Raw genomic sequence first — 24,754 nt, 5'->3', positions numbered from 1 at the left:
CTGATGGTGGTGAAAAGGAATTTTTTTTAAGATCATATATCTGTGGGATAAATCAGCAAATGGTTGGGGTTTTTAATTGCATGAGCACTAAATTCTCAGAAGAGTTACAAGCACTCTGAAATCTGCCTACAAGCTGATCAGTGTTGTCGGAGATGCCAGATGACTCAGGTCCACAGTGCTTTGAAAGGAGACAAGGCTATTTTTTTATCTCTACAGGAAATACATAACTTATACACCTCTTAGGCTTAATCTAAACCTCCAACTTGGGAGGATTTAGGGAATGTGTCATTTGGTATACTGCTGATTGCAGAATATCTAAGAAAACACAGCTCAGATTTAACCTGGTGAATTGCAGGGAGTTATGTATCTTTAAAAGCAAAATGTATATTTAATGACTTAGACGGTGCGTTGAGGCACTTACAAAATGCAGATGAGCCCAGATTTTCATTTTTAGGAATCAGAATTATACCTAGCTCATTCTTTATGCATTAAACATGTTCTTGTGCAACTTGCCACGTATAGCCCAAGCTGTACTCGTGTAATTTAGCCCTTTCAGAATGAAGTCTCTTGTCACCAGCATTAGGGACAGGGCTGGAATTAGGATGAGGCAAGAGAGATGCCTAGGGTGCAGAATTTAAGGAGGTGCTCACTCTTGGTGTCTACCTGAATCTGCAGGGCCTGGAGGATGAGAGCCTTCTTAAATTCCTCACCTTCGGTGTTTTTCTTGCCACATCCTTGTCTTGGCCCTGATGGGGTCCCTTGAAGATTCTCTAAAATAACCCCATTCTGGGTCAGATTCTCAAATTACTTAATCTTGGGGGAGGTGAGGTGGGCCAGGAATGTGCTTTTTAACCTCATCTCTCTGTGCTTCAAATGCACCTTGAGGTTTGAGCGGCCCTCTGAGCCTGGTTGGCCAGCTTACGAGCCAACAGGACAAAAGCTGCTTGGCTTGCCTCAGGTTATAGTTGGGATAGTAGCTTAAAAATGTGCCTGATTAACCAGCACACAGGAACAAGTAGGCCAGCCGGACCACACTGTTTGCCAGCCCTGGCCATTGTATAACTGCTACCAGGTGTCACGCTGGAAGGCTTGGATCTTAGGGCACTTGTAACCAAAGGTAAATGTAGTTGATTATGTAATTTTCAGCTGTTCCAATTTTTAAATTAAAAATGTTTTATAAGTTTATTATTAGCTGTGCTCATTATAAAAAAAAAATTAGAAAATAAGTCAGAAGAATGAAACAGATATTGATGTATAACTCTACTACCCAGATATAACAACTATAAACATAATGCACCCTTTCAGCCCCCTCTTTTTTTTCCTACTGAGTAATAGTTAATTCCACTAAAAATCCAGCATGTAGCATTAGGAACAATGAATGACAAGAAGAAGGTTGTTATGAGGAAATCTGTCTTATATCCAGTTGTCTTTGCTATCTGTGTGTGGACCTTCTCTCCTCGTTAATCTCAGTATGGAAGAAAAAAATCCACATGGCCAGGTTTATGTGCGATTTCTTATCTCGTGGCCCACTATTGCAAAATGGTGTAACAGGAAAGTCACCATAGGCTGTTATTCCAGGTCCCTGCTTGTGACACTAATTGAATTCCTTTGGAATTTGAAGGACTTGTTTCTTTGGGAGGACTTAATAATTAACAGCTCTTACTGTGTGTCTGCCATAGGTCAGACTCTGCTAGGAGTCAGAAGTACAATCGGTAAGACATGGTCCTTGCCCTTGAGAACAGTCGGATGGAGGCAGACCAGGATATTATAGAAGTGCGTCAGGTGCTCTGAAGTGCTTCGGGAGTAGGGAAGCGAGACCAACCAACTTGGCTTTGGAGAGTTGAGGATGGCTAGGAAAAGGAGATGACACTTGAATTGAGTCCAGAGAGACCTGCCGTATGGCGCCTGCCGTCTTCAGCAAATAGCATTCTTCTAAAGTTCCACTATTTTCTGTGTTATGTCCTACTTTTCAGCCTGGTCACACAGTTGCCCATGATAATTAAATGAAACTTGCCAGATGGATGCTTTCGCAAGACGATGGCTTGTCTTCTTGCTCTATTTGTGAAAGCTGGCGTTGGATCCAAACTCTCAAGGATGCCCCTACCTTGAGATTGCTTTTGGAGTGTTGCTCTTTTGTGTGTATTAGCCAAATGGCCTGCCCGTCAGCAGGGCCAGGTTGAATGACAGGTGGGTGTGCCATGCATGCAGACACTTTGATCCCTGCCAAGCCATTTTGCCTGCAAGGAGATGAGGTGCTGAGAGGTTGTTCTACAAAGATGTCATTTATCAGCGTTACCTTCCTTCGAAGAAATTAGTTTCTGACCTGTTGGCCTTTTCCTCTGACCAAATATATTTTTTCTATCAGTTGCAATGTAATCAATGTCAAATTCCCAGTTCTTTGGGTTAAAACACATACATGTTATCATGCTGTCTTAAGCAGTTTCTCTTCAATATCTAATATCTTTAGATATTGAAGAGAATATTTAGAATGACCAATACAGTTAACTTAATTGGTACCAAACTTGATTAACCTAGGAAGGTGGGTACTCTAAGGAGAAAAAATAATAAATGAGTAATAAATTAGTAATTAATACTTTTTATAAAATATTTAAAAAATTTATTTACTGGCTGTTCTGGGTCTTAGTCAAGGCATGTAGGATCTTCAGTTGCAGCATGTGGGATCTAGTTCCCTGATCAAAGATCAAACCCAGGCCCCCTGCACTGGGACATGGAGTCTTAGTCACTGAAGCACCAGGGAAGTCCCATTAATTAATGCTTTTACTGTTTGATTTCTGTGAATCATTCTGGATTCTTTGTCAAGAATCATTTCATTTCATTGTCACAACATCACTATGAAGAATTCCTGTTGTTACTATTGTTATTCCCATTGGCTACCCGGAGACTTGGTGGAGAGCAGAGATCCACCAAGAGCCAGAGCTTGGGTACAGTTCTGTCTACCACACGCATGGCCACCCGTAGCTCTGTGCACAGGCTTGGGGTCGGCACCTGCGATGCTGTACCAGGGATGCGGGATGAGCTCATCACCGTCCCTGCCATCAGATGCTTCCAGTGTGGTTTACTCATTCTCAGAGGGTTCGAATCCTTCAAGTGTATTACCAGTAGAACAGCTGAATGTAAGTTCTTTTTCTGTTCACTAATCTCAAGAATTTGCAGGGTACCTTTGATTGAATATCAGTTGATTATTATAGTTACACAGAAATGTCAAATGAGAGCATTCCTGCTGATACAGTTTACTTTTTCAGTGATTGTACTCAGGTTTAGACATATGTATGAGTAAAACTCTTGGGCTGGTTTCCTCTTCTAATTTTCTATTCCTATTTTGCATTTGAAATAAAAGTTGGGAGTTAAAAGCCCATATTGTGTTTTACTCTGGTGTTTTGGCTTCTCTTTAAAGGGGTGATTCAGCTCCTTGTCTGCACCATCCCTTCCACCCCCCATCAAAAAAAGGAGGGGGGACATTTCCGAGGGGGGGGGATCTTCTCTTTTTCCGTAACCCCTCCTAATTTCTTCTAGTTCCTGCAATAACTTGACATTCCAATGAGATCCTGATGGCAGGAATACTTTAATAAACAGTGGTGTTGTTAAGTCACATCTGACTCTTGGCAACCTCATGGACTGCAGCACATCAGGCTTCCCTGTCCCTCACTATCTCCTGGGGTTTGTCCAAGTTCATGTCCATTGAATCGGTGATGCCATTCATCCATCCATCTCATCCTCTGCCACCCTTTTCTCCTCCTGCCCTCAATCTTTCCCAGCATCAGGGTATATTCGAATGAGTCAGCTTTTCGCATCAGGTGGCCCAGAGTATTGGAGCTTCAGCATCTTCACCTGTTAGACAGTTGGGAACCCTGGAATCCTGATTAGAACCCATCTTTCAGGTTCCCCATCCCTGGGGACAGAAACCTTGCCAGGTGGTCCTGCAACCTCAGTCATCCCTGAGGCAGGGAGAGCTCAGAGACCCCCACATCCACAGGATGAACAGTCCACACGGGGGCTGGGTAGCTCTAACCGGGAAAGCCTTTTTCTTGGTCAAACCTTCACATCCGTCTACCTGTACCTTCCATTCTCTGGTTCACATTCTCCCCTTTGAGCAACATGTTCCCTCAGGGTCCCCTTAAGCTTTGAGAAAGTTTTTAAAAATTCAGAAATTGTGGAGGGAGCCTTGGTGAGGTTTTCCAGCAGTCTGACATACGGCCACTTCTCTCTTCCTCCAGCAAAACCAGAAATCCTGACGCATGACAGGCTGGTGAATGGCATGCTACAGTGCGTGGCCGCAGGGTTCCCGGAGCCAACCATCGATTGGTACTTTTGTCCAGGAACTGAGCAGAGGTGAGATGATTATTTTGGCTACCACTTAATACTCATCAGGAAAAGACTGCAATTCAGTTGAATTTCAAATATGTTTTCAAAGTATTTTTTTTTAAACTTTGTTTTGATTAATTTTTTTCTATCTATGTGGCTTTTTAGAGAGCATAATTGCTCTATTTTTCTTGGTAGACATTAATTTTGTTTGCTGAAACATGATTACTGAACGACGTCTTTATTTTGGTGGTTATCTTTTGGATTTATCATGCAATTTCCAGCCTGCAGGTAGATAAAGCAATTTCCCAGGACAGAGTAATTAGATTTCCAATATATACACAGGAGGTAATATGTGTGGGAAATGTGACTGTAGTTATCATGAAAAAAATTACCTCAGAAGTTAATTGCCAAGTTACCAAAAAAGTAATGATCGCACAATTACCATACATATGGTGCTGGGGAGCTACATGTTTTAAAAAGGTTTTCTCCTTGATGAGGTGCTCAGCTCCTGAGTGGAGCGCATCTGGAATTGTACTTCCTCTCTTTCACAATCCACACTTAAGCCTTAAATTGTCCTTTCGCATTACCTGAAGATGAAAATGGGGTCAGCTTCACTGTTTTTATCCATCAAATGCTATTTTACGCTCAGGCTTTAAAGCCCAGTGTAACATCACAATTGAGTAGTCATAATAATAATAGAAATTTTATTTTTCACAGAATAGCTCTTTAAAAAAAAAAATAAACAGCAAGTTGGAGAGGTTACATAAGACTGTTGTTTTCAGCTGGGTTTTAGTTGAGTGTTTACTTTGGGGGAGAAGGAGAGAGGTTCAAGACCCCTGGAAAGTTTGCCCACAGGGGACACAGCCCCAGGAGTTGTAGACATTCGCTGAGAAAATGTTTATGGAATACCAACTGTATGCTGGACATGGGTCTAGTGAACAAAACACAACTGAGTCCCATTAGTGAGTTTATATTCTAGTGAGTAGAGATGGATAGAAGACTGACAACTACCATATGCAGGTGTTACGAGCTAAGGGAGAAAGCCAGGTATGGGAACAAAATTGCTAGGCATGTGCGGGGGATAATTTAAAATACAGTCATCTGAGTCTGGTTCCTGATGATCTTTGCCACCTGGAGTTCATTCAACCCAGCAGGCACTATCTCCATCTCCCTCCATGGCACTTCGAGCCAAAGCACCCTCACTTCCGGGGTGTGGGGGTGGCCCTGTCTTCATCCTTATAGACTTTATTGCTTTCCTCCTCCGCCGTCTTCCTTTTCAACCCTGCATACATCTGTTCACAATTACTCTATTTATAAATGGCTGCTGTGCAGGAATGGGAGCCAGCCGTCTTACTGAATTCATCTCTAATCCTTTCAGTAACCCTCCAAGATGGGTATTACTACCCCAGTTTTACAGCTGTAGGAACTGAGTCTTGGAGACTTTTAAGTACTACTCACAAGTCAACAGAGTAGGTGTTTGAGTCCGGATTTCAAACCCACATCTCACCTCAAAACCTCTTCTCTTCCTCCTCTTCCAAGTGCTTTTCTTGCTCTCAGTGCCACAGACATGTTCATTTGTCATCACACTTCCACTTGTAAAAGGGAGTATCTGATTATGAATCTCTGACTTGGTTTTAAAAGTATGCCGTATCCGATGCCTTCAGTTGATTTTCTCTGAGAGTAAGTCTGGGCCGCTGTTTCTCCCACCTAGGTGTTCTGTTCCCGTTGGGCCAGTGGATGTACAGATCCAAAACTCATCTGTCTCACCATTTGGAAAACTAGTGGTTTATAGCACCATTGATGACAGCACATTCAAACACAATGGGACGGTGGAGTGCAGGGCTTATAACGATGTGGGCAAGAGTTCTGCCTCTTTTAACTTTGCATTTAAAGGTAACAGCAAAGGTATATTTCTTTTTAATCCAATTTAAGGGGATGTTTAGACTCTGCCTGCCATGTCAATCATGACTTTTAAGTCCATTCCATCACTGGCATGTCATTTCCGGTAATATCTACATTACGCATGTGATTGTCATCAAATGTACTAAGTTTCATTCTGTGCTAGTTTGTTAATAAAGTGTGTGCAGTAACCATGCACTTTATGTGTTATATGTATTATGTGTGTGCACATATGTATATATGTGTGTATGCATGTGCATGTGTGTATATATATAAAATTGTGTATTTCCAACTGTTTCCATTAGAAAAGGGTAGAGAAATAAAATAGGGGAAGTAGATTTACCTTATACCCAAACAGAATCGGAATTAAGGACAATTAAAAAATATAAATTCAATTAAAAATTATTTAAATTGTTACTTAAAATCAGCTATTTTAACACATCACCAGATACCATGTTAGAAAGTTAACATTAACTTTTGTGAAATCATGTTAATGAGCTATTTTCTTTTAACATCTTTAAAATCTGATTCATGAATGACTAGCTCTCCCAACATAAGTTAAATGATCCTGTAGACAAATTGATGAATTGGTATGAAGTTGGAAGACAAAAGAACTCGGTGCATACATTCGTAGGGTTCAGTTTGTGTTTTCTTCAGTTGGCAAAGACGAGTGCCAAAAAGTGGTATTTGTTCAGTATTTGAGTGATGAGGGGAAGAGTCTTATATTGTTCTTCATCATGGATGTTTTTTTTCCAGGCAGGGCAATGAAAAGAACACTTTAAAAAATGTTTTTCTCAGTTGTGAAAGACACTCAATGCTCCATGTAGAAAATTTGGGAAATACAGGAAAGCATAAAGAATAAAGTAATAAAACATCCATAAAGGAAACATCTTAAAGTTCAAGGCAGGAATTTGAAGTGCAAAGTTCACTCAGATGTCACTTTTTACTGAAAAACTGCCTAACGTTATTCTTGTGCTGTGGAAATCTCAGCTTCTTTCCCACAGTTTTCTGGTTGAAAGTGCTTATGTTAAAAGATCCTTAGAGTAAAATAATAGCCAAGGCAGGGAGCTCAGATGCACCTGGTTTGACTCCTACTGTGATGGGCGGTAGGTAGTGCGGGAGGTGGGTGAGTTGGAGGTGAGAGGTGTTGTGTGATGATCTGATGCAGCTAATAGGTTGTGATTCCACATCCCTCTTTGATTTTAGAACAAATCCATGCTCACACCCTGTTCACGCCGTTGCTGATTGGTTTTGTGATCGCAGCTGGTTTAATGTGTATCTTCGTGATGATTCTTACATACAAATATTTGCAGGTAACCATTTATTTGTCCTCTCCCTCAAATGCTGTAATGGTGAACCATTAACCATTAAAAGATGACTCCTTTCCCTTTCTCCCTCCACAGAAACCCATGTATGAAGTACAGTGGAAAGTTGTCGAGGAGATAAATGGAAACAATTATGTTTACATAGACCCAACACAACTTCCTTATGATCACAAATGGGAGTTTCCCAGGAACAGGCTGAGTTTTGGTCAGTATACTACAGGGGTTTTCCATGACACCTTTTTGTTTTCACATCGCATTGCCTTTAGGGAATCCCAATAACTTTCTTTATTTTATTTCACTTGAAACAATAAGGTTTTTTTCTGTGATTTCACTGCCTTTGGTAGATTTGGCATCAAGTACACTTTAGGGAAGTGTATCTTGACACATTTGTCCCTAATTCCTTTATTGGTTTTGAAATGACACAAATGTTTCTTCAGTTCCACCACCACCATTTATTCCCTTGTCTTCCTTCCTACAGGGAAAACCCTGGGTGCTGGCGCCTTCGGGAAAGTTGTTGAGGCCACCGCTTATGGCTTAATTAAATCAGATGCAGCCATGACTGTTGCTGTCAAGATGCTCAAACGTAAGTTCCTGCAGGCTGTTATGGGTGCTCACCGTCAGTGTCCCAGATTTGCTTTTTGCTAAAATAAGATGTTTTTAATTTTAGCAAGCGCCCATTTAACCGAACGAGAAGCCCTAATGTCTGAACTCAAAGTCTTGAGTTACCTCGGTAATCATATGAATATTGTGAATCTTCTGGGAGCGTGCACCATTGGAGGTAAGGCTGTGGCCAACCTGCCTCTTGTAATTGGTCAAATTATCAAAAGGCGGGAGATTTTGATATGATTTTTGACAATGCTTGATTATAAGCTCCTTGCAGGATTTTGACCCAAATGGTTAACCTCTTGCTGGATTTCCCCCGACCCCCTGAATGTTAAGAATGTATATTTTCATGTATATAAGAATATATGGGGCTTCTCTGGTGGCTCAGATGATAAAGAATCTGCCTGCAATGCCGGAGACCCAGGTTCATGTGTCTTGTTCTTAAGAATTACATTTTGTGTTTATCATCATGGGGTAGAACACCCAGGACATACTGTCGTGTATGTCACACCAGCTTTGACCTCTTGAATATCTTGAGAATGTCTCATCTCCTCCAGAAAGCTTTTCTTTTATCTTGCAAGCTTTTATATAGGCTGGATGACTCTTTAGCCACTAAAGAGTTAATGTTCATCTGCATGCTATCATTAAAAATAGGCCTCCAAGCCTACCAGCCCTCAAATCTACACCAAATGAGCAAAGACTTCACTTTGATAAAATAAGAAATTTCCAGTTTTGAAGCATTCATTAGTCCTCCCATCAAGGCTTTCTACGATGTTTCCAGAAAACATTTTGGTCTAAAGGAACAAAGATGTGTTAAAATGAGCCATTCCTCAAGATCTGGAGAGATCCACGGTCAAGTTGACAGCTTTCTGTAATTTCTTAAAACAGCCCCCATAAATGTTGCTTCACCGACATCATGAATTGTTTATGAGAGATTTTTGCCCAAGTTAATTAGTTGTCTGTTAAATAACTTCAGAGCTATAGTTTTTTAGGCTTTTACAACAGGGAAAGAAAACAAATTCAACTGATAGAGCCCCAAACACATGTGATGGCCCTGCTTTTCAGGGTTTCTCCCACCTTCCAGTCTCAGCTGGTGGTTCCGATGGTTGCTTTTCCTATTATGCTGCCATTTGTGCTTATGCTCATCATCATTTCCATAATGACATTACAAAAGGCGTGAAGCCCCCTCTGTAAACAGAAGTGAATCAGAGGACTCACGTAGGAAGCTTGATAACTAATGATGAAAGCTGTAACTTCTGTCTAAAACCAGCAGTCACACCTGACCCCTAATCAGGCAGAAATTCAGGTTACAAAGGTTGTTTAGTTTTACTCCACAGAATCCCGCGTTCTGCTAAGCCATGTTCATAGATAGGATTGTACTCGTACTTGGTAGGCTTAACATTGACCCTGAATGTGAATGGCTGTGATTGCCACTGAGTATTTTTATGGAAGACTGGGTGGTCTGTATATCTTACCTCCCTCTAACTTTCTCTTAAATGCTCATAGGGCCCACCCTGGTCATTACAGAATATTGTTGCTATGGTGATCTTCTGAATTTTTTGAGAAGAAAACGTGATTCATTTATTTGCTCAAAGCAGGAAGATCACGCCGAAGTGGCGCTTTATAAGAACCTTCTTCATTCAAAGGAGTCTTCCTGGTAAGACTGATTTACATAAATAGCTGTTGATAGGCAGTTCATGGGGTCATAAGGGTTTGCAATCAAGGCTGATTCTTTAAAAAAGTGAACTGAGGTACTTTGAGGTGCAAAATCAGAATTATTAAATCATTTAAATGTGATTAACGGTTTAGAAAGTTCAAACTGTTTTTACAGATTCAGATAGTCTTGAACTTAAGTTTTTGTTGATTTTTATAAATGTATCTTTAGTGTTTTTCTGAACTTTAGTTCTCTTTAGTTGAATGAATTCTGTACCTGTTTCTCTTAGAATGGTTCTTTCCTGTGTGTCGTTCTTTTTATACTGTTGAGCCAGGGTCCTGTATGATTTCTGTACCTGTTTCTCTTACCGTGGTTCTTTCCTGTGTGTCGTTCTCGTTATACTGTACAATAGGGTCCTATATGCATCTTTAGAGTGAGAGACTGTTTATAGGGAACATGGGAAAGGCTGCCAAGTTGTCACAGTGAATTCCTTTAACAGAATGGCAGAGAGCTCCAAACAGCTCTCTGTACCGAGGTTTCTCACCATCTACCTCCGAATTATTTCTGTATTCCTTGCCCTCTTTTTCCTTAACTTAGGTTATCAAGAGGCACAACTACTGTAGCACATTTTTAAAAATTCTGCACCTTATTTTCATCTCTTTTATCCTTGATACCATTCTGAATTTGAATATGTCAAGAGTTTCAAGTTCCTTTAAGAAGAATTGGTGTAGTTTACAATCAGAATAGAATTCTCTGCCATCTTTTGCCTTTTCTTTCTTTTAAGATCCACCATTTAAGATTTTCTAGATTTATGCAGCCCGACAGAATCATAGTCATCATGCCTAATCCCTTATACATTTTATCTCTGCAGTTGTGTGATGGGTTTCCTCTTTCCTTTTTATTTACCATATCCCCTGTATTTTGAGAAGGCAAGACTTTGTCTCCTGAACTTAACCCCAGGCCCTGAAGGAGACCTCAGTAAATATGGTTGATGGGTGATTACCTCTTAAAGGGTTTTTCTGTACCTCTGGCTGAAGTTTTAAACCCTAGATGAAGCTTTTTATTTTTTTTCGATCCTGTAAACTTTGAGTGGTGTCAAGGGGCAGTAAAATACAATGTAAACCAAACCACCTTTGGTCGTTTCCCTAGCACATATGCTCTTTATGTGAATGAATGAACCACTTCGCCTTATTTCTAAACCTTGGCCTCACATATATTTTTTGATTTTCTGAAATAATGGCCTAAATAGTTCAATCCTATGTAGTGTTTTTTGTGCTTTGGGATCCCATATGGGATTGGAACCACCAGCACGCTCTGAAGGAGATTGTTGTCATGGTGTTTCTATGCTAATCAGAAGCAGGAAGTACTAGAAATCTTGAAGACTCTCCAGCCAAATGTTACAGATTCAAGAGGTCCAGATGGTTCAGAAAATCATCCAAATTATTGGTGTTTATCTGAACCAAACTTGGTTTTTTTAAACTATCTTCCATCAGTCGCTATATGTTAACGATCCCTGTCTTCCCCCACTAATAACACATCTCAGGAGCTCTGGTTCTTTGTCTCTTTCTTGTCTCTTTCATCTTATCTCTCTTGAGGCTAATTTAGAGAGTTTGAAGTGATGTGGGATAGTGGTTTTGGTTCTCTGTTTCTCATTAAATCCCTGGTGTAGAGAGATAGGACATTTCTAACCAGAGTCCCCTCTACAGTTGAATACAAAAAAAGGCCATCTAATTCCTAGGGATTGGACCCAAATGTTGAATATTAAAAACTCATATCTTACTGAATAAGATTTTCTTCATTTAAACTTGGCAATACTTTCTTTAAATAAATCAGCCTCTTATGTAAAAAAGGGAGTGGAGAGATAGCCTGCCTCTCACATGCTCCCCCATCTCTCATTTTATTTACTCGTGATTTGATGGACGTTTCATTTCTCCCAGCAATGATAGTACTAATGAGTACATGGACATGAAACCTGGAGTTTCTTATGTTGTACCAACCAAGGCAGACAAGAGGAGATCTGCAAGAATAGGTAGGTACCTATCAAACAATAAGAACAACCTCACTGACTCAGAGTTTCTCATATCACCATGGAATCTAACATCATTCCTGGTAGTAACCGGTTCTTTACAATAGGCTCAGGGTAAGCAGGTATTTGGAGTCAGAGCCTGTGTTACTGTATCTGAGCATCTTGTTGCATATATGATAACATATGAATATCAAAATACATCAGATACATATAAAAAAATATGAGACTTTTGTGTTCATCCACCATTCTTCTTCCTTAAAGATTTTGTAACTTACCCCAGGATTGGGAATATTAACTTTGTGATTCAGCACCTTCCTGTCCTTAACACTGGGGAGAGGATTTGCCTGCAAGTTCACATCAGTTCCCTGATTACCGGCCCTTGGTGGTGTTGTCACTGTCTGTTACTCTCCTTGTCTTTAAGATTTTAATTGCTAAGAAAATCCTTCTTCTCCTAACAGGTTCATACATAGAAAGAGACGTGACTCCTGCTATCATGGAAGATGATGAGCTGGCCCTGGACCTGGAGGACTTGCTGAGCTTTTCTTACCAGGTGGCAAAAGGCATGGCGTTCCTTGCCTCAAAGAATGTAAGTGGGGGTGATTCTCAGAAGGGTCCTGTCCCTGCCCCCACCACCCCCAAGGAGTATTTAGAGCCATAGTTAGAATGCAGAGTGTCGCTTGAAGTGTGGTAACCAAAAGCAGAGGAAATATAGTTTCTTCATGTTCCAACTGCTGTCTCTTTGAAATTCCTGTTCTCATAAGTTTTAAAGTGCAAGCCTGTCTAAATGAGCTTTCTATGAATATATTTTTTATATGCAATGAATTCATTTAGAATTTGGCTTTTAGGATGTAGGAGCTGCTCTTAGAAAATAAAGAGGTAGTTATTTTATCAGCCAAAGGAAAGGGTATCTCTTGTAGTTGCAGTGCTTGATGAAGCATATACTTGAGCCTTTTTGAAGTTAGACTTCAAATATTGCATGTATGGTTTACCAAGTGCTGGGGAAGTAAGGAATCGAGAGAGAGTAATAAACATTTGATCAAAAGGTTGAGGATAGGAAGAGAATGAAGGAACCAAAACAAGAAAGATGGTCTCTAGAAGGGTGAGAGGAATTTCTTAGGAAACCAGGCTAACAGAATAGGATGAGGTTACAGATCCTACCCTTAAGTGTCATTGGTGACATTTCCGAACAATTACCAAACTAAAAGAGGATATAGGATGGCTGAAATAAAGAGCCTCTTCCCTTTGTCCTTTGAGGGGGTCAAATTCAAGTTGTAGACATTTTAGAAACTCTTTTTAAAAGGACATATTCAAAGAGAAGCATGTAAAAGGAAAGCAGTCCTAAGGGGGGGGAAAGCATTTATTCAAGTTGGTTTTGAAAGCAATTATAGTAATTAAAGTCCTAACAATGTAAAACACAAATTGAACACCATTCAGAGCGCCATCTAGATATTTATTTTTGGGGCACCGAATGGTTTAAATGTAAAGCAAAGCTACTGGCTCTGTATAACGAAAGCAGCATTCTAGCATTCAATATAGCTTCCACTGTTTAAAAAGTTTAAAATAAATTTAAATGGTTTTCTTTGTCTCCTACTCTTCTAATAGTGTATTCATAGAGACTTGGCAGCCAGAAATATCCTCCTTACTCATGGTCGAATCACAAAGATTTGTGATTTTGGTCTAGCCAGAGACATCAAGAATGATTCTAATTATGTGGTCAAAGGAAACGTGAGTACTCACTCTCTCTTGACAGTCCAACAAAAGATTTTCGTTTCAATTTTTAAAAAATATTGTCTTTTTATGATTTTCATAATGCAAATCCTACCTTTGCGATATCATGCATTTTAGCAGTCAAATTAAATATACTTTAGCAAAATTCCAATAATAGAATTCCTAATTCTAATTGTGTAATTATGGGGCATGTGAAAGAAACAGAAATAGCCTTAATTTTCATTATAGCTGGAGAATAGCAATGAACTCGATTTTGTTCAAGTGAAACAAATGTGGACCTGAAGGTCACAGCAGGAGAATTTTATTTTGAGATTGAGAGGCTATATGAAAAAGATTAAAATCTAAGATAATGTTCAGAATTAGGTATATAGAATATTGGATCTTATAATCAAGAGAGCTTCTTAAAGACGTTCATAAGGAATAATTGGCTTATGGAACATAGTGATTTTATTTCAAAGTGCTCTATTTCATTGCCAATTTTCATTGTTATCATCAGGGCAACCCCTTGGCATTAGAATGCAGTGTCTTCACATTTTAAAAGTTGGGGAAACTAAAAGCACAGTGTATTTTGTGATATTTGTCTGAGATGACACGGATCAGTAGAGGCTGAAACCAGAGCCTATGATTCCCAGAGCAATATCCCATTAGTATGGGAAGCCAGTAGTCCTGAACATATATATTTCTCCATCTATTTTCCCAGGCTCATAGCTCCAGTCCAGAGCTATTCCTAGAGGTAGCTATTGGTGTGCCTACACATAATGTAATATTTCCTTCTCCATCACTAAGGCGTCTCTGTGGGTGGGCTGTACTAGACTTGGTTTTTGTAGAAATGTTGCTGGGTTTACTTTCTGATGACAGCATGCGTTTCTATAATAATAACTCACTAAGGCTAGGAGTGTTAATAACACCAAGTCCCCACCATCCTGGTGCACTACTGGAAGGAAGAATGAAAGGTGGTTCTCTATCCTGGCCTTTGAATATTGACAAAAGGCTAATGGGTTCCGGGCCCAGTCTTGCTGAGTTCGAACCTGGTTCTGTCATTTGGTGGGTGTGTCGTATTTGGTAAAGATGACCCCAGCACCTCTGATTTCAAGACACCTTTTATTAATAGATCTCAAGTTAAGAGCCCCTATAAGAACTTGAGCACAAAATCTGGGAGGGGATACTGGAAAGCATTTATATTTTTTTCCTACTGACTAAAATAACTTTAAGACCAGAAAAAAACTGTCTTCCCAGTTTTGGGTCCTAAATGGATTATGGGAAGGGTTGATTTAGCTTTCTGTGGTAAATTAAGATCCAAGAATCCAGAAATGTCTCTAAGAGGAATAGTCACAGAAAGTTTGGCTGGATGTTAGCAGAAGGAGTTCAGGATGTGAAGTTCAACTGTTGAATTTAAACTCTGAATCTGCCACTCACCACCCTGAAATAGTCATAGTCAGCATAAGCCACTACTGTCTTATCAAGTGGTTGGTTGTACAGGATAATTTTTCAGATCCTAGTGAATCAGCCATACTGAACTAAGCACTGGTACCCACATTATCTCATTTAACCCACAAGACAACTCATGGAATTTGAGGTACAATTTTTGCTTTATGGAAGAATATCCTGAGGCTTCTATTACAGATGTATGTGATGTTCCCAGTGTGTTAGTGAGGGATAATTGTGGCTGTATTTGACAGAACACCCAAGAGGAAAGTAAAATAAGGATAGGAGTTGCTGGCCAGGCCTGGTATGGAGGTTCTATACCAGGGAGCAAATTCCTCAACCTTTCCATTTTACACCATTCCTGGTGTGGCCCTTAGCTTCATGGTCCAAGATGCCTCAAGAAAGCCAGCCAACAGATCCAGCAGGCAAGACAATGGAGGAAGAGACGAGAAGGAAAAGGCCACAGGACACATGCTAACTTCATATTAAGGAAGTTTTCCAAAAGCTGTCATATAATACTTAGTGGCCAAAACCGAGCCACGTGGCTGCACACAGCTATGAAGGAGCTGGGCAATGTAGTCCTTACCCTGGGAGGCCACGTTTCTATTAAGAGATAAGGGTAACTAACCTTCTTCGGTAACTAACCTCTGTGTTACACAAGGCCAGTGGTGGAGCCCAGGTTAGAACCCAAGTATCTGTCTCTGACAACTATGCTCGTAACCACCAGGCTGTACAGACTCAGTGACCCCCATCTTGAAAATGAAGATAGTATTGGGGCTTCCCTGGTGGCTCAGACGGTAAAGAATCTGCCTGCAGTACAGGAGACCAAGGTTCGATCCCTGGGTAGGGAACATCCCCTGGAGAAGGAAATGGCAACCCACTCCAGAAGATAGTATACAGTTGACCATTGCACAAGGCAGGGGTGAATCTCAGTATAAATGAAAGCCAGAACTCCATATCCATGGTTCCTCCACGTCCTTGGATTCGACCAAGCATGGATCGTGTAGCATTTATTATTGAAAAATATTCGTGTATAAGTGGACCCATGCAGTTCAGACCCTCATTGTTCAGGGGTCAGCTGTACTGGTGATCCACTTATTTCAGAGGTAGTCAGAAAAAAAGTAAAAATTCATAATTCACAAGAGTTCCCTGCTGGTCCCATGGTTAGGATTCTGGGCTTTCACTGACAAGGCCTGGGTTCAGTCCCTGGTCAGGGCACTGAGGTCCTGCCCACTGCTTGGCACGCATACCCTATTCCACCCCACAAAAGAAAAACCACCCCAAACTAAAAAAACCACACATAACATAATTCTCAGAGGCAATCAGGGTCCTCTGAGGTCATATGGGTAGAAGGTCTTTGTGAGATGCCCATCAAGTTCTCACCCCACCTCTCTATAGGAATATTTTCTATTCAGGTTTTGATTTTTTTTTAGCTTTGTGATTAACATTGTTGGATCTTTTGTGCTTCCATTGCAGGCTCGACTCCCTGTGAAGTGGATGGCACCAGAGAGTATTTTCAACTGTGTATACACATTTGAAAGTGATGTCTGGTCCTATGGGATTTTTCTGTGGGAGCTGTTCTCTTTAGGTAAAGTGAGCCTTGCCAAAGGCACCTTAATCACACTCAGCATCTTCTTTAAGGTGCTACCAGTGCTCTCCTTGCTGATTGTCATGCTGATTTGCAAACTGTTTGTGCCTCAGGAAGCAGCCCCTACCCTGGAATGCCAGTCGATTCTAAGTTCTACAAGATGATCAAGGAAGGTTTCCGAATGCTCAGCCCCGAGCATGCACCTGCGGAAATGTAAGGGCCCAGATGTCCTTCCTTCAGATAACATTTCCTCTTTTGTTTTCCTTTTTTAAAAACAGAAACTCGTATATTGAGGGTTTTCACTAAGCATAGCTTAAAATGTCATTTGGTTCCTTGTTATGACATCTTGGGCAAATGTTATTTCGGTCGCTGAGTTTCATAAAACTCGCTACCACATAGAGTTTAGGCAGAGTCTCAGTACACACAGTTTTATTTATACCCATGTCATTGAATATGTCCAGTTGTGTAACCCTGGAATTATGTTCAAAATTGTTGAATGGCATATACCTGCAGATCAGTTAAAGGCATTGAGGAGTGATAACTGGCCTTGGTCTTGCAGGTATGACATCATGAAGACCTGCTGGGATGCTGATCCCTTGAAAAGGCCAACATTTAAGCAGATTGTGCAGCTGATTGAGAAGCAGATCTCAGAGAGCACCAATCATGTGAGTATACTCCAGTCAGGCACAGGACCTCCATTCTCTTGGTTCCAAAGCATGTCCTCCTTCTCAGGTTCTGGGGGTGAGGACTAAGCTACCCACCCTTTCTCTCCTTTGCTTAGGCTATAAATTGAGTAGGAAAGTGAAGCAATGGAAGCAAGTTCTTTTTGCCTAGCTCCCTACTCTGAGCCAAGGGATATGAGATGAAGAGGCGAAAGAGTAGAGGGCTTGACACTCAGAAGTGTGGGCTTAGAAGTTTCCATAAGGATTTGCCACTTTTTCTTCTCCACCCCAAGTGTTGGTCATGGGGCTTTGCATCTGCTCTGTCTCACGTGTCAGGCCATTCAGCCTTTGGAGGGTTGGGGTAAGGCACGTAGAAAAGACAGCTTGTTCCCTGCAGTAAAATAAACCTTCTGCTCAAGTAAATAACCAGAACATGGCAGATAGCTTTCATGGCCACAAACCGTAGAGAATGAAGAGTTGCTTGAAGTTGAGGGATCCCTCCTAGTGATTTGAGAAGCGGGGAGTTCAAAACTCAAATTCATGATTTCTTTTGCTTTTAAGGAGGAATGAGTGATCCTTACTTCGACTCAGATTTTTTTTTTAAGCTGCTTTTTTCTTCTGGATTGTGCTTGGAGCTATCTTTTCTTAAGATTATACCATTGATACTTTCAGGTTGAAGCTCGCTCTTCTGGGTGTCAAAGCACATTTCAAATTAGACAGCATTTCACACCCAAGTGCCTGGTTCTCAATGGAAGAACCACCAGTTTCTTAGTGAATGATATCAGCCATTAGATGGGAATTGGCTACAGAAGTTTATGCACCTTTTAAAAAAAGTTAGGTCATTCTCATTCCTGGATGCATTCCAGCAGAAAAGCACACTTTGGACTATCACTTCTTACGTAATCAGACCATGGAAAAATGAGGGATAAAACAAAGCTTATCCTTGGTCAGTGTGATTTGGTTCTTGGCTGTAAGGTCTTGTCAACCTCCTGGCTGTAAGAATCTTCCTAAGTTATTTGCAGTTCCTAAGCTGCACATGTGCCCCTTTGTTCCTTGTGGGTACTGGCGTATTGACTGTGGATTTTTTTTCCTCAGATTTATTCCAACTTAGCAAACTGCAGCCCCCACCGGGAGAACCCCGCCGTGGACCATTCTGTGCGCATCAACTCTGTGGGCAGCAGCGCCTCCTCCACGCAGCCTCTGCTTGTCCACGAAGATGTCTGAAGCAGTCTGCATCTGGGGGTCTCCTGACAACCCCGAACCCCCTCTCTTTTGGTTTTCACAATGGTTCCTTTGTTTTCCTTCCACTCGAATCCTACTCCAGGGTAGTGGACACCCTGATGTAATCCTGTCTTTATGAGCACCCTTTAGTGGCTGATGATTTTTGTCATCAGCTACCATCAAGCTGCCTATGTTCCTAATAGCACACAAGCCCCTGCTAACAAGGAAACTTCAGACTTGGAGAAAGGGAGGGTGGGATGGACTAGACACACTGAGTCCTTCCCAAGGTTTCTCCAATTTCTATCTGAAAAATGTAGTTGATAGTTTTGAGTACATAGCAGTAGTCACCTTCATTCCTCATAATCATCCATGATGGTATGATGATGTAGCAAGACTAGAAGCTGAAACCTTATCCCTTGATGCGGAAAATAGAATGTTATTCAAAGGCCAGAAGCCTATGAATATCTGGGCTCACGAAATCTAGTATTTCATGCTGGGAGTAAGACATAGGCCATGGAAAAATGTTCTCCAGGCCTGAATAAAGACTGCTGGGCATGAGCCTTCGTGCTTCTGACCTGGTTTCTAAATCAAATTCACTAATAGTAGCTGAATTGGAGAGATGGCCTCCCAGCCCACATTTTGTATATACTCATCTATAAATTGTATGCATTCACATATTTGAGGGGGGAAAACCCACAAGGTGTAGTTTCTGAATACAATTCTGGCTTGAGTCTGCTGTGTATAGGAATAACTGATGAGCCAGAACAAGTTTGAAGGAAACAGTGCTTTAAAAAAAAAAAATTATTGCCAAGCACAGTCTTAACAAAAATCTCCTTTTGTAGCCGATGAACTTGCTCTAGAGATTGTCCAGAACAAGCCGACCAGCTTCAGAATGTCATCGTGTTCAGTGGATTTGATGCCGTTTGAAAAAGTGATTTATTGCATGACTCTGGCAGGAGTGACAACCAGTGCTATCTTAGTTTGGATTCTTCTGTAGCCAAAAATAAACTTTAGATTCAGCCTCCATCACAGGCATGTCCTGGACACCTGGCCAGTATCTATATAAGTGTGTATGTGTGTGTGTGTATGTATGCTTGTAGACAAAATATTTTGGGAGTAGTCTTGCCTTGAGCCCAGAAGGGTCCTTCAGCACCCAAGAAGTAGCCTGGCTTTCAGCAGCAGCCCAGCTTTTGTTTCACTTCACCTTGCTGTATAGGGAAGCTTACCAAAAGCCTACATAGAGGAGTGCTTAAGTCCATATTTATTTGCAATCCACCTGCACTTAAGGCACTCTGTTACTTATACTCAACATACTGTACCTGTTCCTTAGACCTTATTAATGCTACTGTCCTACTGAAACATATTTCAGTTCTATCTACCCTTTAGGCTGTAGCCTGGATATTATTCTTAGTGTTACCTGTTTGTTTGTTTGTTTTTTTTTTTGCCTCTACCCAATTATAAGAGGTCCATGGGTACATGGCAGGGTTTATGTTGTCTCGCAGGATTCAGGTATGCTGCCCTCACGGTTTTCCCCTCCTAGGTGTCTTTGCTTTCATTTAGAGAACTGTGGCCATTTATCTGAAAGTAACCATTTGCACTGGAGTTCTATGCTCTCGCACCTTTCCAAAGGTAACAGGTTGGGGCGTTTTGTTGCTAATGTAAGACGTTTTTGCTGTTTGCCACACTTTGTCTGAAAATTTTCTTTACGTTTCTATTGACTTTGGTTATAGTAAGAAAAGTGGTTGTTAATTGTAGATGTCTAGGTACTTCAGGGGCACTTCACTGAGAGTTTTGTCTTGGATATTCTTGAAAGTTTATATTTTTATAATTTTTTTTTTTTTTACATCTGATGTTTCTTTGCAGTAGCTTTATGTTTGAAATTATTTTGTGGCTTTTTTTTTTGTAAATATTGAAATGTAGCAATAATGTCTTTTGAATATTCCCAATCCCATGAGTCCTTGAAAATATTTTTTATATATACAGTAACTTTATGTGTAAATATGTAAGCGGTGCAAGTTTAAAGGTTGTTTATGTTCTATGTGTTTTTTTCCTGATATGTTGTCCAACTGTTCACAGTTCTAAAGAATTCTAATAAAAGTGTAAATATAAAGTCAATGGAATTTTTATTTTATTATTTCAGAGTCAGTGAAATTAAACTTGAAAGTGTTAAAAAGTGTTAAAGTGCATTCACCCTGACATTAGAATGGTTTGTACCTAGTATGTGTAAGGTGAGGTTTCCCAGATGGCTCATAAGTAAAGAACCCACCTGCCAATGCAGGAGATGCAGGAGACTTGGGTTCGATCCCTGGAGAAGGAAATGGCAACCCACTCCAATATTCTTGAAAAATCCTGTGGACAGAGGAGCCTGGTGGTCGCAAAAAGTCAGACATAACCTTGCGACTGAGCACATGCACACATGCGTGTGTGTAAAGTGTGTAAAGTACATGCAAGCCTATCAGATCACTAGGATTTGTATACTTAAAGATTTGATAAACATTTATTAAGAATTTGTATATGCTGTGTTTTCTCATTTTATTTTTACAACCCAGGATCTCCATTTAAATTGAAAAGTAATATAGAAAACATTGCTAGGATGATTATTAAGTTGATTCATGTGAAATGACCCATCTTGGTTAGCAGCAATTTTATGTGGTTCAATCTGATATAACTAGCTTGTTTCCTCCTGAAAGAGATTGCCTAAAAATTAATATGAACAGTGAAGTTCAGTAATTCACAAGGTTGACATGAGGAATCTTGAGAAAATGGTTTGTATTCTTGTTGGCTTAGATTTTGAACATCCATCCTGAAATGTTCGTGCTCCACCTTTTAGTCTTTATTCTCACTTGTTTCTGGGACAAAATTCTATCATTTGCTTGGAGGGAGGTGACTTGTATTATTTAATTCAGTATGTTTTGTGACTGGCGCATCCTTTGTATTCAGGAGGGCTGTCCAGACCAGTGAACCCTGCATAGAGCCTAAGAGTTATTCCAGCTTAAAATAAAGACTTACCCTGAACCACAAAATTCTATTAAAAATGAGGTAAGCACACCAGATACCATCAGTTTTTATTTTCTTTACTGTCATGGCATCTACTCCTGCAGAAGTAACTCCTGAAAGGAGAGGGAAGAGGGGTTAAAGGTGACCTGTAATGAAGAGGAATCCTTGTAAAGTCTTAAGGGGAAATGGTGTGACCAGAAACATATCAATAATCAATGAAAAATAGACCCACATTTCAGTTAAGCATTTTCCATTATTGTATTACAGACAAGAATGAATGCTAATTGACCACAAAACAGGAAAATCCTTTATACATATTTTCAGTGTCATTTAGACTTTTCCTGTATGTGCACTCTCGAGTTAGAAGCAGTCCGGAGCCCCTGTTCTGTTAGTCTAGGTGTTTCCTTCACTGACCCAGCTTTAATCAAGTAGATGCTTGGTGTCAACGTTCTGGGTTCAAAGGTGCCAGCCTTGTCCCGACCTCTTACTGCTCTGTGACACTGAACAGATGAGCTCTTGAAATCTCATCTCCCGTAACAGTGGTGACTGCCTCATTATACTCAACTGAAGTCTGTTCATATGCCTATTACATAAATGGCACTCAAAAATGGTAACTTTGGTCATGACTGATTAGGCTCCTTAAGAAGGAAGAAGATGCTCTTGTACCAACTACCAACGTAACCCAGCAGGTACCCCACATAGAACTCTGGTCAGAAATGTGCTTCTAGCTACTGTCTTCCTCTAAAATGCAAACAAAACTGTACTAGTTTGCCGTGAAACTTGACTTTGCTAGAGCGATGTCTCTGTTTTATTAAAATTTTATTAAAATCACCAGGAATTCAAGGCTCTTATTTTGCTCCAGCCTTCCCTCCATTCTTCTCTCATGTTACCATAGACTCATAAACGTGCCCCACACTTGTGTTCCCATTCATTCCGACTTCATGTTGTCTCTTCTCTCCCAGCAAGCCCCCAGCTTTCAGGACCGGGCAAATAATCTCATTGGAAGTTGCCTCTGAATCCCCATGACACTTGGTACCCATCCTTTTTTATTTGCTCTTACAATCTATTCTGCCTGGTACTATAATTATTTTGATTCTTGTGTTAGCTCCTCCCCACCTGTACTATATTCAGTGTTAGAATTAGCATACCTATATGGGCTAAGGTCTCTTATTTCACAAGTTATCATTCACTTGTTAAAATATTTAAGTAGACACTCCAGAGGTTAAATTGCTTGAGAAGTTGCTAGGTGTGAAGACCAGCCCAAGTTCACTCAGTGGTCTGTGGAGTCTCTGCACCTCCACGGTGACAAGTACCTGGTCTTAGCATGCTGGCATCTCCCCATCTGTGTCCGTGTAGTCATCCCTGTTCTATCACAGCACTCTGTCCCATGGAGATGCCTTAGTCTCAGCTTCTCTAGGAAGCCTGTACTTGTCAGTGGGAGTTAGCCTAAGGAGAGATTCACCCGTCACCCTTAAATGATCACCACATTTCAAGATTTCTTGAGAAACAGGTGTTCTCAGATGCTCCTGAGGCTTCTAGCACAATATTTCATGAGTGATTAATTAATCTTTTTTGAATGAATAATTAAACATTCCATCAGCACAGAGTAAGGGAGAGCCGTCTGGGAGGAAATGGGTCTTGGAAAGACGGGAAATATACAACATTTACCCAGACCAGCACCTTGGAAAGGCAGCTTCATTTCATCCTAGGGCTGAGGCTTTGGGGAGAAGAGAGAAGGGGAACTAAGAAACTTCTTTCTGGCAGCCTCACCGAGGAACACCCAGCTGCCTTGTGGGAAAGAGGAGAAGAGAAGTAGAGAAAAGGAGGGCTTGGGTAGCTGGGGCAGGGTTGGGGAGGAAGGGAAAGAGACAGAAGTTCTCTTTCTTGTGCAGTGTGGAGGCTACAAAGACCCTCCTGGGCTGGAGGTACAGAAATAAGACAGGAGAGCTACACCCTAGACTTGAACTTGGGAGGGCCCAGCAGGGCCAGCCTCTCCATGAAGAAACCCTGCACACGCACTCCCAGGAGGGGCCTTGGGACCAGCCTGGCTAGTACCAGCTGGGCAGCCTTCCAGTGGATACCTGTAAAGGAAAGTGTATTAGTCTGTTACACCTGCCATAATGATGTTTCACAAACTGGGAAGCTGAAACAACAGACATTCATTGTCTTCTGGAGGCTAGAAGTCCTAAATCAGGGTGTTGGCAGAGTTCGGCTGATTCCTTCTGAAGGTTGTCCGTCTGTTTCTTGCCTGTCACCTGGCTCCCTGTGGTTCACTAGCCATCGTTGGCGTTCCTTGGCTTGTAGATCTCTGTTTTCTTCACGTGGTGTTCTCCCTGTGTGTGTGTGTGTGTCCAATTTTCTCTTTCTTTGAGAATGGCAGTCATGTTGGGTTAGCCAACTCTATTCTGGTATGACCTCATCTTAACTAATTATGTCCGCAATAGTCTTATTTCCAGTAAGGTCAGTTTTGACATCCTGGAAGTTACTGTTATGACTTCAATATGAATTGGTGGGATACCAATTCAGTCCATAGCAGAAGTGTCTCAAAAACCCTCTGTACTGTAGCAGGTGGCCTGATCCTCACTAGTGTACTGAAATTGGCTCTCTGAAAAACTAAGAAAATGATCTGCAAAATGCCAATTTCAGAGCACACTTTTCAATTATTTTATTATTTAGAACAGTGCCTGGTCTGTAGAAGATGCGCAGTACTTCTTGAATGAAGGAAACTTTATGCTCCTCCTTGGAACTTGCCCCCCTTACCCCGCTTCGTCTTCCTGCTCTGTTTTCCTCCATCGCCCCTTCAACGATGAGAATTGCGCAAGGTCTGGTCCTTCATGTCTTCTCTCATCTGATATGCTCCCATCAACCCCTGATCTATTTCATATCATCTCTGGGATGTGGCTGTCATGGTAAGATGATTCCAACTCTGTCTCTGGTATTTCTCTTCCAGTATAGACTAGGGTTGTGAGATAAAATAGAAGACACCCAGTTAAATGTCCCATGTAGTATTGGGGACATAGATACTAAAGAAATATTTGTAGTTTATCTGAAATCCAAATGTAACGGTGTCCCTATATTTTGTTTGCTAAATCTGATAACCCTTGTCTAGATTTGAGGAGTCAAGCTCCAGCAGGTGGAAGAAATGAAGAGTTTTGATGACTGTAAAAAACCAGAGGAGGAACTTTATTTTAGTGAAGATCTGTAGATGTCAGGTCTTCTTGTGTTCGCTGTCTAAAGGCGATGTCTTCACCTTCATTCTTGAAAATTTTTTTCACTGGATTTAAAACTCAAGAATGGCAGTTA

General features: G+C 40.9%; 1 protein-coding gene across 5 annotated transcripts in view; it reads left to right on the top strand.

Annotated features, from left to right (window-relative positions):
- The window catches only part of KIT (KIT proto-oncogene, receptor tyrosine kinase), an 87,338-nt gene extending 66,769 nt beyond the window's left edge, over positions 1–20,569 (top strand). For 3 of the 5 annotated variants that reach the window (XM_086407662.1, XM_086407659.1, XM_086407661.1), the window contains 14 exons: positions 4,236–4,350; positions 6,035–6,228; positions 7,429–7,535; positions 7,626–7,752; positions 8,026–8,130; positions 8,215–8,325; positions 9,657–9,807; positions 11,742–11,833; positions 12,289–12,416; positions 13,433–13,555; positions 16,460–16,571; positions 16,685–16,784; positions 17,131–17,236; positions 18,329–20,569. In XM_086407662.1, coding sequence (XP_086263788.1) covers positions 4,236–4,350; positions 6,035–6,228; positions 7,429–7,535; positions 7,626–7,752; positions 8,026–8,130; positions 8,215–8,325; positions 9,657–9,807; positions 11,742–11,833; positions 12,289–12,416; positions 13,433–13,555; positions 16,460–16,571; positions 16,685–16,784; positions 17,131–17,236; positions 18,329–18,457 — 1,700 coding nt within the window. In that variant the 3' untranslated portion in view covers positions 18,458–20,569. The remainder of the gene's footprint in view (positions 1–4,235; positions 4,351–6,034; positions 6,229–7,428; positions 7,536–7,625; positions 7,753–8,025; positions 8,131–8,214; positions 8,326–9,656; positions 9,808–11,741; positions 11,834–12,288; positions 12,417–13,432; positions 13,556–16,459; positions 16,572–16,684; positions 16,785–17,130; positions 17,237–18,328) is intronic. The other 2 variants (XM_086407663.1, XM_086407660.1) reach the window with 1 other exon arrangement.
- Positions 20,570–24,754: the final 4,185 nt, after the last annotated feature.

The sequence above is a fragment of the Bos grunniens genome, chromosome 6 (assembly GCF_055505025.1).
Source record: "Bos grunniens cultivar Pamir isolate PY7600 chromosome 6, Bosgru_T2T1.0, whole genome shotgun sequence".
Classification (NCBI taxonomy): Eukaryota; Metazoa; Chordata; class Mammalia; order Artiodactyla; family Bovidae; genus Bos; species Bos grunniens.
This window is presented reverse-complemented; position numbering and strand designations above follow the sequence as displayed.